Consider the following 13,408-nt stretch of genomic DNA (forward strand, 5'->3'; position numbering starts at 1 on the left):
CTACAATACAGTAATAGAGCTGTTATATATATATATATATATATATATATATATATTACACTTACTGACCCAGCCCCACATCGTTTGCTGGCTTTAGTTGGTTGTCCTAGACTTGTAGCATTGGTCTATCCTTAGAACAGGCCATCAATGGCTGGACTGTGACACACGATCCCCTACTAAACAGCTGTCCTGTGTGTGCCGCAGTCAGCACTGCTTGGTGATGGAGCTGCTCCCTCTCCTGGATGTGCAGTACGCGGCTGCTGTAGACTGAGCAGCTCAGTGACTGTAGATGGAAGTTCCGGCCGATCGGCGGCTGCCAGGCTTCATATCACCACAGAACAGACACTGACCCTAAGGCCATCAATGGTGAAGTTGTGGACCCCTCTGTAAACCTGCTCTACAGGCAATACTACCTCAATGATCATCACTATAACCTCATTGTAACTAGAGTCAGGATGTAACCAGTGCTGCAGCCATATGACTTGCTGGGAATTGTAGTGCTGTGCACAACCAGCAGGGAAAGTTGGGAGCATTTAGACATTTTTGTTTCAGGTGAAATAAACTAATTTTCCTATGTAATCTGCTTTGCCTCCATCCTGTAATCTGCATGTGTGGGGTGCAGAGATCAGAGTTATCTGTAAGAGCCTGGAGCACATCTCCAAGGATTTACTGATAAGAATGTTCTCCAAATTTAACGGAGAAACCACAAATATCAGATATTAGAGAATAACACAAGTCACAATACAGATGAGAAGGGAGGGCCTGTTCCCAGGAGCTACAGTCTGAGAAATGGCTAAAAAGCCTCCACTAGGTTCCTGTACAGCTGTATAATGAGGCCCAGGCTTTATAGTGAAGGGACTGGAGTGAGGGCCTGTTCCCAGGAGCTACAGTCTGAGAAATGGCTAAAAAGCCTCCACTAGGTTCCTGTACAGCTGTATAATGAGGCCCAGGCTTTATAGTGAAGGGACTGGCGCGAGGGCCTATTCCCAGGAGCTACAGTCTGAGAAATGGCTAAAAAGCCTCCACTAGGCTCCTGTACAGCTGTATAATGAGGCCCAGGCTTTATAGTGAAGGGACTGGAGCGAGGGCCTGTTCCCAGGAGCTACAGTCTGAGAAATGGCTGAAAAGCCTCCTCTAGACCCTTGTACAGCTGTATAATGAGGCCCAGGCTTTATAGTGAAGGGACTGGAGCGAGGGCTTGTTCCCAGGAGCTACAGTCTGAGAAATGGCTAAAAAGCCTCCACTAGACCCCTGTACAGCTGTATAATGAGGCCCAGGCTTTATAGTGAAGGGACTGGAGCGACGGCCTGTTCCCAGGAGCTACAGTCTGAGAAATGGCTAAAAAGCCTTCACTAGGCCCCTGTACAGCTGTATAATGAGGCCCAGGCTTTATAGTGAAGGGACTGGAGCAAGGGCCTGTTCCCAGGAGCTACAGTCTGAGAAATGGCTAAAAAGCCTCCACTAGACCCTTGTACAGTTGTATAATGAGGCCCAGGCTTTATAGTGAAGGGACTGGAGCAAGGGCCTGTTCCCAGGAGCTACAGTCTGAGAAATGGCTAAAAAGCCTCCACTAGGCTCCTGTACAGCTGTATAATGAGGCCCAGGCTTTATAGTGAAGGGACTGGAGCGAGGGCCTGTTCCCAGGAGCTACAGTCTGAGAAATGGCTAAAAAGCCTTCACTAGGCCCCTGTACAGCTGTATAATGAGGCCCAGGCTTTATAGTGAAGGGACTGGAGCAAGGGCCTGTTCCCAGGAGCTACAGTCTGAGAAATGGCTAAAAAGCCTCCACTAGGCTCCTGTACAGCTGTATAATGAGGCCCAGGCTTTATAGTGAAGGGACTGGAGCGAGGGCCTGTTCCCAGGAGCTACAGTCTGAGAAATGGCTAAAAAGCCTTCACTAGGCCCCTGTACAGCTGTATAATGAGGCCCAGGCTTTATAGTGAAGGGACTGGAGCAAGGGCCTGTTCCCAGGAGCTACAGTCTGAGAAATGGCTAAAAAGCCTCCACTAGACCCTTGTACAGTTGTATAATGAGGCCCAGGCTTTATAGTGAAGGGACTGGAGCGAGGGCCTGTTCCCAGGAGCTACAGTCTGAGAAATGGCTAAAAAGCCTCCACTAGGCTCCTGTACAGCTTTATAATGAGACCCAGGCTTTATAGTGAAGGGACTGGAGAGAGGGCCTGTTCCCAGGAGCTACAGTCTGAGAAATGGCTAAAAAGCCTCCACTAGGCTCCTGTACAGCTGTATAATGAGGCCCAGGCTTTATAGTGAAGGGACTGGAGCGAGGGCCTGTTCCCAGGAGCTACAGTCTGAGAAATGGCTAAAAAGCCTCCACTAGGCTCCTGTACAGCTGTACAATGAGGCCCAGGCTTTATAGTGAAGGGACTGGAGCGAGGGCCTGTTCCCAGGAGCTACAGTCTGAGAAATGGCTAAAAAGCCTTCACTAGGCACCTGTACAGCTGTATAATGAGGCCCAGGCTTTATAGTGAAGGGACTGGAGCAAAGGCCTGTTCCCAGGAGCTACAGTCTGAGAAATGGCTAAAAAGCCTCCAATAGGCTCCTGTACAGCTTTATAATGAGACCCAGGCTTTATAGTGAAGGGACTGGAGCGAGGGCCTGTTCCCAGGAGCTACAGTCTGAGAAATGGCTAAAAAGCCTCCTCTAGACCCTTGTACAGCTGTATGATGAGGCCCAGGCTTTATAGTGAAGGGACTGGAGCGAGGGCTTGTTCCCAGGAGCTACAGTCTGAGAAATGGCTAAAAAGCCTCCACTAGACCCCTGTACAGCTGTATAATGAGGCCCAGGCTTTATAGTGAAGGGACTGGAGCAAGGGCCTGTTCCCAGGAGCTACAGTCTGAGAAATGGCTAAAAAGCCTCCACTAGACCCTTGTACAGTTGTATAATGAGGCCCAGGCTTTATAGTGAAGGGACTGGAGCGAGGGCCTGTTCCCAGGAGCTACAGTCTGAGAAATGGCTAAAAAGCCTCCACTAGGCTCCTGTACAGCTTTATAATGAGACCCAGGCTTTATAGTGAAGGGACTGGAGCGAGGGCATGTTCCCAGGAGCTACAGTCTGAGAAACGGCTAAAAAGCCTCCACTAGACCCCTGTACAGCTGTATAATGAGGCCCAGGCTTTATAGTGAAGGGACTGGAGCAAGGGCCTGTTCCCAGGAGCTACAGTCTGAGAAATGGCTAAAAAGCCTCCACTAGGCTCCTGTACAGCTGTATATTGAGGCCCAGGCTTTATAGTGAAGGGACTGGAGCGAGGGCCTGTTCCCAGGAGCTACAGTCTGAGAAATGGCTAAAAAGCCTCCACTAGGCTCCTGTACAGCTTTATAATGAGACCCAGGCTTTATAGTGAAGGGACTGGAGCGAGGGCCTGTTCCCAGGAGCTACAGTCTGAGAAATGGCTAAAAAGCCTCCACTAGGCTCCTGTACAGCTGTATAATGAGGCCCAGGCTTTATAGTGAAGGGACTGGAGCGAGGGCCTGTTCCCAGGAGCCACAGTCTGAGAAATGGCTAAAAAGCCTCCACTAGGCTCCTGTACAGCTGTATAATGAGGCCCAGGCTTTATAGTGAAGGGACTGGAGCGAGGGCCTGTTCCCAGGAGCTACAGTCTGAGAAATGGCTAAAAAGCCTCCCCTAGGCTCCTGTACAGCTGTACAATGAGGCCCAGGCTTTATAGTGAAGGGACTGGAGCGAGGGCCTGTTCCCAGGAGCTACAGTCTGAGAAATGGCTGAAAAGCCTCCTCTAGACCCTTGTACAGCTGTATAATGAGGCCCAGGCTTTATAGTGAAGGGACTGGAGCGAGGGCTTGTTCCCAGGAGCTACAGTCTGAGAAATGGCTAAAAAGCCTCCACTAGACCCTTGTACAGCTGTATAATGAGGCCCAGGCTTTATAGTGAAGGGACTGGAGCGAGGGCCTGTTCCCAGGAGCTACAGTCTGAGAAATGGCTAAAAAGCCTCCACTAGGCTCCTGTACAGCTGTATAATGAGGCCCAGGCTTTATAGTGAAGGGACTGGAGCGAGGGCTTGTTCCCAGGAGCTACAGTCTGAGAAACGGCTAAAAAGCCTCCACTAGACCCCTGTACAGCTGTATAAGGAGGCCCAGGCTTTATAGTGAAGGGACTGGAGCGAGGGCCTGTTCCCAGGAGCTACAGTCTGAGAAATGGCTAAAAAGCCTCCACTAGGCTCCTGTACAGCTGTATAATGAGGCCCAGGCTTTATAGTGAAGGGACTGGAGCGAGGGCCTGTTCCCAGGAGCTACAGTCTGAGAAATGGCTAAAAAGCCTCCACTAGGCTCCTGTACAGCTGTACAATGAGGCCCAGGCTTTATAGTGGAGGTACTGGAGCGAGGGCCTGTTCCCAGGAGCTACAGTCTGAGAAATGGCTGAAAAGCCTCCTCTAGACCCTTGTACAGCTGTATAATGAGGCCCAGGCTTTATAGTGAAGGGACTGGAGCGAGGGCCTGTTCCCAGGAGCTACAGTCTGAGAAATGGCTAAAAAGCCTCCACTAGGCTCCTGTACAGCTGTATAATGAGGCCCAGGCTTTATAGTGAAGGGACTGGAGGGAGAAAAGTGAAAAGCAGCAGCAAGAAGAGCCGAAATGCCTATAACTGACCTGCGGAGTCGCACTCCTCATGTATGGCTAGGGTAGATGCTAGAGTGTATGGGCTCCTTCCAGGTGTGACGTCATTTCCGGGGGGCGTGTCCTATCGAGAGGGGGGCGTGTTCTCCAAGGCGGCAAAGGAAAGCAGCATGACAGCTTGTGGACGCCATGGAGGTCAGTGGTTTCAGGGTGAAAAATGCTACTTGCCGATCGCTATTCGCTATTGGGGGGAGGCCCTGTGGTGGTCGACCTATTTGTCTGTGTAGGGAGTGACCCGTGGTGGGATTTTGGGGGGTGTTGCTGGCTATTGTGGGGGACCCCTGCAGTAGGATTTTGGGGGTCTCTGCTGCTCGCTATTGTGGGGGATCCCTGCGGTGGGATTTGGGGGGGCTCCGCTGCTGCTGGCTACTGTGGGGGACCGCTGCGGTTTTGGGGCTCCGCTGCTGCTGGCTATTGTGGGGGACCCCTGCGGTGGGATTTTGGGGGGCTCTGCTGCTGTTGGCTATTGTGGGGGACCCCTGTGGTGGGATTTTGGGGGGCTCTGCCGCTGTTGGCTATTGTGGGGGACCCCTGTGGTGGGATTTTGGGGGGCTCCGCTGCTGCTGGCTATTGTGGGGGACCCCTGCGGTGGGATTTTGGGGGGCTCTGCTGCTGTTGGCTATTGTGGGGGACCCCTGTGGTGGGATTTTGGGGGGCTCTGCCGCTGTTGGCTATTGTGGGGGACCCCTGTGGTGGGATTTTGGGGGGCTCCGCTGCTGCTCGCTATTGTGGGGGACCGCTGCGGTGTAGTTTTGGGGGGCTCCGCTGCTGCTGGCTATTGTGGGGGACCGCTGCGGTGTAGTTTTGGGGGGCTCCGCTGCTGCTGGCTATTGTGGGGGACCCCTGTGGTGGGGTTTTGGGGGGCTCCGCTGCTGCCGGCTATTGTGGGGGATCCCTGCGGTGGGATTTGGGGGGGCTCCGCTGCTGCTGGCTATTGTGGGGGACCCCTGTGGTAGGATTTTGGGGGGCTCTGCTGCTGTTGGCTATTGTGGGGGATCCCTGCGGTGGGGTTTTGGTGGGCTCCGCTGCTGCTCGCTATTGTGGGGGACCCCTGTGGTGGGGTTTTGGTGGGCTCCGCTGCTGCTGGCTATTGTGGGGGACCCCTGCGGTGGGATTTTGGGGGGCTCCGCTGCTGCTGGCTATTGTGGGGGACCCCTGTGGTAGGATATTGGGGGGCTCTGCTGCTGTTGGCTATTGTGGGGGATCCCTGCGGTGGGGTTTTGGTGGGCTCCGCTGCTGCTCGCTATTGTGGGGGACCCCTGTGGTGGGGTTTTGGTGGGCTCCGCTGCTGCTGGCTATTGTGGGGGACCCCTGCGGTGGGATTTTGGGGGGCTCCGCTGCTGCTGGCTATTGTGGGGGACCGCTGCGGTGTAGTTTTGGGGGGCTCCGCTGCTGCTGGCTATTGTGGGGGACCCCTGTGGTGGGGTTTTGGGGGGCTCCGCTGCTGCCGGCTATTGTGGGGGACCCCTGTGGTAGGATTTTGGGGGGCTCTGCTGCTGCTGGCTATTGTGGGGGATCCCTGCGGTGGGATTTGGGGGGCTCCGCTGCTGCTGGCTATTGTGGGGGACCCCTGTGGTGGGATTTTGGTGGGCTCCGCTGCTGCTGGCTATTGTGGGGGACCCCTGCAGTAGGATTTTGGGGGTCTCTGCTGCTCGCTATTGTGGGGGATCCCTGCGGTGGGATTTGGGGGGGCTCCGCTGCTGCTGGCTACTGTGGGGGACCGCTGCGGTTTTGGGGCTCCGCTGCTGCTGGCTATTGTGGGGGACCCCTGCGGTGGGATTTTGGGGGGCTCTGCTGCTGTTGGCTATTGTGGGGGACCCCTGTGGTGGGATTTTGGGGGGCTCTGCCGCTGTTGGCTATTGTGGGGGACCCCTGTGGTGGGATTTTGGGGGGCTCCGCTGCTGCTGGCTATTGTGGGGGACCCCTGCGGTGGGATTTTGGGGGGCTCTGCTGCTGTTGGCTATTGTGGGGGACCCCTGTGGTGGGATTTTGGGGGGCTCTGCCGCTGTTGGCTATTGTGGGGGACCCCTGTGGTGGGATTTTGGGGGGCTCCGCTGCTGCTCGCTATTGTGGGGGACCGCTGCGGTGTAGTTTTGGGGGGCTCCGCTGCTGCTGGCTATTGTGGGGGACCGCTGCGGTGTAGTTTTGGGGGGCTCCGCTGCTGCTGGCTATTGTGGGGGACCCCTGTGGTGGGGTTTTGGGGGGCTCCGCTGCTGCCGGCTATTGTGGGGGATCCCTGCGGTGGGATTTGGGGGGGCTCCGCTGCTGCTGGCTATTGTGGGGGACCCCTGTGGTAGGATTTTGGGGGGCTCTGCTGCTGTTGGCTATTGTGGGGGATCCCTGCGGTGGGGTTTTGGTGGGCTCCGCTGCTGCTCGCTATTGTGGGGGACCCCTGTGGTGGGGTTTTGGTGGGCTCCGCTGCTGCTGGCTATTGTGGGGGACCCCTGCGGTGGGATTTTGGGGGGCTCCGCTGCTGCTGGCTATTGTGGGGGACCCCTGTGGTAGGATATTGGGGGGCTCTGCTGCTGTTGGCTATTGTGGGGGATCCCTGCGGTGGGGTTTTGGTGGGCTCCGCTGCTGCTCGCTATTGTGGGGGACCCCTGTGGTGGGGTTTTGGTGGGCTCCGCTGCTGCTGGCTATTGTGGGGGACCCCTGCGGTGGGATTTTGGGGGGCTCCGCTGCTGCTGGCTATTGTGGGGGACCGCTGCGGTGTAGTTTTGGGGGGCTCCGCTGCTGCTGGCTATTGTGGGGGACCCCTGTGGTGGGGTTTTGGGGGGCTCCGCTGCTGCCGGCTATTGTGGGGGACCCCTGTGGTAGGATTTTGGGGGGCTCTGCTGCTGCTGGCTATTGTGGGGGATCCCTGCGGTGGGATTTGGGGGGCTCCGCTGCTGCTGGCTATTGTGGGGGACCCCTGTGGTGGGATTTTGGTGGGCTCCGCTGCTGCTGGCTATTGTGGGGGACCCCTGCGGTGGGATTTTGGGGGGCTCCGCTGCTGCTGGCTATTGTGGGGGACCGCTGCTGCTGGCTATTGTGGGGGACCGCTGCGGTGTGGTTTTGGGGGGCTCCGCTGCTGCTGGCTATTGTGGGGGACCCCTGTGGTGGGGTTTTGGGGGGCTCCGCTGCTGCCGGCTATTGTGGGGGACCCCTGTGGTAGGATTTTGGGGGGCTCTGCTGCTGCTGGCTATTGTGGGGGATCCCTGCGGTGGGATTTGGGGGGCTCCGCTGCTGCTGGCTATTGTGGGGGACCGCTGTGGTGTGGGTTTGGGGGGCTCCGCTGCTGCTGGCTATTGTGGGGGACCGCTGCGGTTTTGGGGGGCTCCGCTGCTGCTGGCTATTGTGGGGGACCCCTGCGGTGGGATTTTGGTGGGCTCTGCTGCTGCTGGCTATTGTGGGGAACCCCTGCGGTGGGATTTTGGGAGGCTCTGCTGCTGCTGGCTATTGTGGGGGACCCCTGCGGTGGGATTTTGGGAGGCTCCGCTGCTGCTGGCTGTTGTGGGGGACCCCTGTGGTGGGCTTTTGGGGGGACCTGCTGCTGGCTATTGTGGGATTTTGTGGGGGGGGGGACTGCTGCTGGCTGTTGTGGTGGACTTCTGTGGTAGGCGACCTGCTTGTGTGAGGGGGGCTGCAGGCTATTGGGGGACCCCTGACCTGCTTGTGGGGGGGCGACCTGCTTCATGCTATTGGGGGTGACCCATTTTAGTGGGGGGTGACCTGCTTGTGGGGGGGGGGACCTGCTGCTGGCAATTGGGGGGACCCCTGTGGTGGGATTTAGGGGTGACCTGCTTATGGGGTGACTTGTTTGGGGTGGGAGACCTGCTGCTGGCTATTGGGGTGACCCCTATGGTGGGACCCCTGTGGTGTGATTTGGGGGCGACCTGCGTGCGGGGGACCCCTTTTAGTGAGGGTGACCTGCTTATGGTTGGGTTTGGGGAGGCCACCTGCTTGTTGCGGGACCCCTTTTAGTGGGGGCGACCTGCTTGTGGAGGGGTGACCTGCTGATGGCTATTGATGGGCCCCTGTGGTGGGGTTTGGGGGTGACCTGGCTATTGAGGGGGACCCCTGTGATGGGGTTTGGAGGTGACGTGCTGCTTACAGGGTGGACCCCTTTTAGTGGGGGCGACCTGCTGCTGGCTATTGGGGAGACCCTGGTGGTGGGGTTTGAGGGCGACATGCTTGTGGTCGGGTTTTGGGAGGGCGCGACCTGCTGTCTATTGGGGGGGACCCTTGTGGTGGATGTGGGGGGAGACCTGCTGCAAGCTATTGGGAGACCCCTGTGGTGGGATGTGGGGGTGACCTGCTTGTGGTGGGATGTGGGGAGGCGACCTGCATGTGAGGGGTGACCTGCTGCAGGCTATTTGGGGGACCCCTGTGGTCAGATTTGAGGGCGACCTGCTTGTGGGGAGGCGACCTGCTTGTCTTTGAATGTGGGGAGGCGGCCTGCTTGTCGTTGAATGTGGGGAGGCGACCTGCTTGTCGTTGAATGTGGGGAGGCGACCTGCTTGTCGTTGAATGTGGGGAGGCGGCCTGCTTGTCGTTGAATGTGGGGAGGCGGCCTGCTTGTCGTTGAATGTGGGGAGGCGGCCTGCTTGTCGTTGAATGTGGGGAGGCGGCCTGCTTGTCGTTGAATGTGGGGAGGCGACCTGCTTGTCGTTGAATGTGGGGAGGCGACCTGCTTGTCGTTGAATGTGGGGAGGCGACCTGCTTGTCGTTGAATGTGGGGAGGCGACCTGCTTGTCGTTGAATGTGGGGAGGCGACCTGCTTGTCGTTGAATGTGGGGAGGCGACCTGCTTGTCGTTGAATGTGGGGAGGCGACCTGCTTGTCGTTGAATGTGGGGAGGCGACCTGCTTGTCGTTGAATGTGGGGAGGCGACCTGCTTGTCGTTGAATGTGGGGAGGCGACCTGCTTGTCGTTGAATGTGGGGAGGCGACCTGCTTGTCGTTGAATGTGGGGAAGTGACCTGCTTGTCGTTGAATGTGGGGAGGCGACCTGCTTGTCGTTGAATGTGGGGAGGCGACCTGCTGCTGACTATTGGGGGGATCCCATGGTGGGATTTGGGGATGAGCTGCTGCTTACAGATGGAACCCTTTTATTGGGGGGTGACCTGCTGCTTACTGGGGGATCCCTTTTATTGGGGGGCGACCTGCTTATGGGTTGGGTTTGGGGGGGGCTGAAGAGGGTTTAAGCTGGGTGGGGGGTGGACATCGAAGGGGGTGTGTGCTGGGTGGGGGGGTCCACGTCCGATGGGTGTTGGACGTCCGATGGGGGTTTGTGGGGGTTGGACGTCCGAAGGGGGAGTGTGCTGGGTGGGGGGGTCCACGTCCGATGGGGGTTTGTGCTGGGTGGGGGGAGTCCACGTGTGATGGGGGTTTGTGCGGGGTGGGGGGTCTGCATCTGGGGGTTTCTGCTGGGTGGGGGGTTCCGCGTCCGGTGGGGGTTGTACGTCCGATGGGGGTTTGTGGGGGTTGCAGTCCGATGGGGGTTTGTGGGGGTTGGACGTCCGATAAGAGTTTAAGCTAGGGTGGCGTTCGATTGGAGGGGGTGTCTGATGGGATTTATGGTTGGGGCAGGGGGCGTCATATTTGGATTTACGCTTGAGGGGAGGGAATGTCTGGTGGGCTTTGGATTTATCCTGTGGGGTCCGCTGGTTAATGTGAGGTGGATGTTTCTGACTGGGGGAGCGAGGTTATGCTGTGTGGCCCACTGGTTAATATGAGGTGGAGGTTTCTGACTGGGGGAGCGAGTTTATGCTGTGTGGCCATCTGGTTGATGTGGGGGGGGCTAATGCTTCATTGGGGTACACAAAAAAAATATGAGTGTATGCTGCTTATGCTATGCAAAAAATTTTTTGAGGTATTTCCCTGTAGAGTAGGCCACACCACCAACTGGCACGAAGCTAATCCTTTTTAGCTTAATGTCAGTAGGAGGCAGACATGGGTCTGGACCACCCAGCCCAGTTCTGACTTAGGTTTTGGGGGTTTTTTTTATTAACGATTTTCCTTTTTCTTTTCTTTTTTTTTCAGATACGGCTTTTGAGGGCGACAGTGGAATTGTCACTCTAATCTCCCACCTAGAATTGTCACTACCGTATCATCTGTGGTCTACGAGGCAAGGCCCTAACACATCAAGAGTGTTTGTGGTTCCCCAGAGGACGGTCCATGCCACGAATCCCCCTACCCTCCGGCCCCCCCAGAGCCAGATAGAGTAGGGAGGGAAGACTAATCCGTTATGTGCCAGCCGCCGAAAGGTCTGCGTCCAGGTTATTCCATGCCCATCTTCATCATCGGTCTGTGAAGAATGATGTGTGATCTTCAGGACACATATATCCTACCAGGCAGTGAGGGGGCTACTTTAAAAAAAAAAAAAAAAAAAAATGGACAGGACAAGTATGTCCTAGTTTGCCCCTGAGCAATATGGATGTCTCCTGGGGAAACCTTCCTATTCATGCAGCCTCCATGTTTTCCAGAGGCTCCTGTGACCCTGCTCTTAAAATATCCAGGCTTCGGTCTAGGACTTCTCTGGTGGCCGGTCCACACCGCCAGTGCCCTGAACAATCATGTACGCCAACTTTCTAGTGTGTCCTACTCTGCACCTATCAGTTTAAGAGTACTTCGCTTCTGCAACAGAGGACTAAAGTCTGCCTCCCAAGAGATCTGCTGTTCAATTTTGGTTGTCTTGGAAATGTTCTGTCCAAAAAACCGACGGGACAACTCTCCGACCCGCCAGGAAAAGACGAGACCTTCCTTTAAGCCCCCGTCTCACATAGCGAGATCGCTAGCGAGATCGCTGCTGAGTCACAAGTTTTGTGACGCAACAGCGACCTCAGTAGCGATCTCGCTATGTGTGACACGTACCAGCGATCAGGCCCCTGCTGTCAGATCGCTGGTCGTGTCGGAATGGCCTGGACCATTTTTTGGTCGTTGAGGTCCCGCTGACATCGCTGAATCGGTGTGTGTGACACCGATCCAGCGATGTCTTCACTGGTAACCAGGGTAAACATCGGGTTACTAAGCGCAGGGGCGCGCTTAGTAACCCGATGTTTACCCTGGTTACCAGCGTAAATGTAAAAAAACAAACAGTACATACTCACCATCTGATGTCCATCAGGTCCCTTGCCGTCTGCTTCCTGCTCTGACTGTGAGCGCCGGCCGTACAGTGAGAGCACAGCACAGCAGTGACGTCACCGCTGCGCTCTGCTCTCACTGTACGGCGGCACTGTCAGAGCAGGAAGCAGACGGCAAGGGACCTGACGGACATCAGATGGTGAGTATGTAGTGTTTGTTTTTTTTGGTAACCAGGGTAAACATCGGGTTACTAAGCGCGGCCCTGCGCTTAAGTAACCCGATGTTTACCCTGGTTACCCGGGTGCTGCAGGGGGACTTCGGCATCATTGAAGACAGTTTCAACAATGCCGAAGTCGTTCCCCTGATCGTTGGTCGCTGGAGAGAGCGGTCTGTGTGACAGCTCCCCAGCGACCACACAACGACTTACCAACGATCACGGCCAGGTCGTATCGCTGGTCGTGATCTTTGGTAAATCGCTATGTGAGACGGGGCCTTTAGGCCAACCCCCTCCTGGCATCCATGAACCCACCAGCACTGGTCTGCTAGGCCTGGATCTAGCAGACTCTCTTCGACATGATGGGGCGTTCCCACCTTGGCTGTTTCTCAGGGTCGGCTGCCGTGTCCTTCACAATTCAAGGCCGGTATTATGATCTCTGGTCTGGGACACCGAAACCTCAGACATCGGAGGCAGGCCTGGGGGGAACAGAGCCACATACCAAACCGACAGTCCAGCCCGCATGCAGCAACAGCATACTACAGTTTTACAATACTTTAGAAATGCATAAAATGAAACAAGCAAAGGCATACAGTTATTCAATGCAAAAAATGCAGTTTTATAAAATTGGAAATGTTTCTATATCTAATGGTAAAATGATATTTATCCAGTATTTCTATAAGTAAAAGTCTGAGATTTCTGTGGGAAATGGTAATTTGTTCCTCTTAAACCAGTTCTGAATGTAAATAAAACATTGCTCTGATGAAGTCTCCACATTGTATTTTTGCCTTTCATTTCATGCGCAGGGCAGGACAAGCCCATGATGTATCTGTGTTAAGGTACCTTCACATTAAGCGACGCTGCAGCGATAGCGACAACGATGCCGATTGCTGCAGCGTCGCTGTTTGATCGCTGGAGAGCTGTCACACAGACCGCTCTCCAGCGACCAACGATGCCGAGGTCCACGGGTAACCAGGGTAAACATCGGGTTGCTAAGCGCAGGGCCGCGCTTAGTAACCCGATGTTTACCCTGGCTACCAGCGTAAAATGTAAAAAAAACAAACAGTACATACTTATATTCGCGTCCCCCGGCGTCCGCTTCCAGCACTGACTGAGCGCCGGCCCTAACAGCAGAGCTGTGCTGTACTTTCACTTTCACTTTACGGCGCTCAGTCAGTGTGGGAAGCGGACGCCGGGGGATGCGAAGGTGAGTATGTACTGTTTGTTTTTTTGCATTTTACACTGGTAACCAGGGTAAACATCGGGTTACTAAGTGCGGCCCTGCGTAAAACATTGCTGGTATCGTTGCTTTTGGTGTCAAACACGACGATACACGCCGGTCTGACGACCAAATAAAGTTCTGAACTTTGTTCAACGACCAGCGATATCACAGCAGGATCCTGATCGCTGCTGCGTGTCAAATATCGCTAGCCAGGACGCTGTAACGTCACGGATCGCTAGCGATATCGTTTAGTGTGAAGGT

General features: G+C 55.6%; 1 protein-coding gene and 1 long non-coding RNA gene across 2 annotated transcripts in view; one reads left to right on the forward strand and one right to left on the reverse strand.

Annotated features, from left to right (window-relative positions):
- Positions 1 to 4,777, reverse strand: part of LOC143767627 (uncharacterized) — a 31,226-nt gene extending 26,449 nt beyond the window's left edge. Inside the window, exon 1 of the mRNA XM_077256063.1 lies at positions 4,622 to 4,777. Within this exon, the coding sequence (XP_077112178.1) occupies positions 4,622 to 4,642 (21 nt within the window). The 5' untranslated portion in view covers positions 4,643 to 4,777. The remainder of the gene's footprint in view (positions 1 to 4,621) is intronic.
- LOC143767711 (uncharacterized) lies at positions 4,697 to 12,688 on the forward strand. The gene is made up of 2 exons (XR_013213744.1): positions 4,697 to 4,783; positions 10,671 to 12,688. It is a non-coding gene; the product is annotated as an uncharacterized LOC143767711 (long non-coding RNA).
- Positions 12,689 to 13,408: the final 720 nt, after the last annotated feature.

This window comes from Ranitomeya variabilis, chromosome 4 (assembly GCF_051348905.1).
Source record: "Ranitomeya variabilis isolate aRanVar5 chromosome 4, aRanVar5.hap1, whole genome shotgun sequence".
NCBI classification, from domain to species: Eukaryota; Metazoa; Chordata; class Amphibia; order Anura; family Dendrobatidae; genus Ranitomeya; species Ranitomeya variabilis.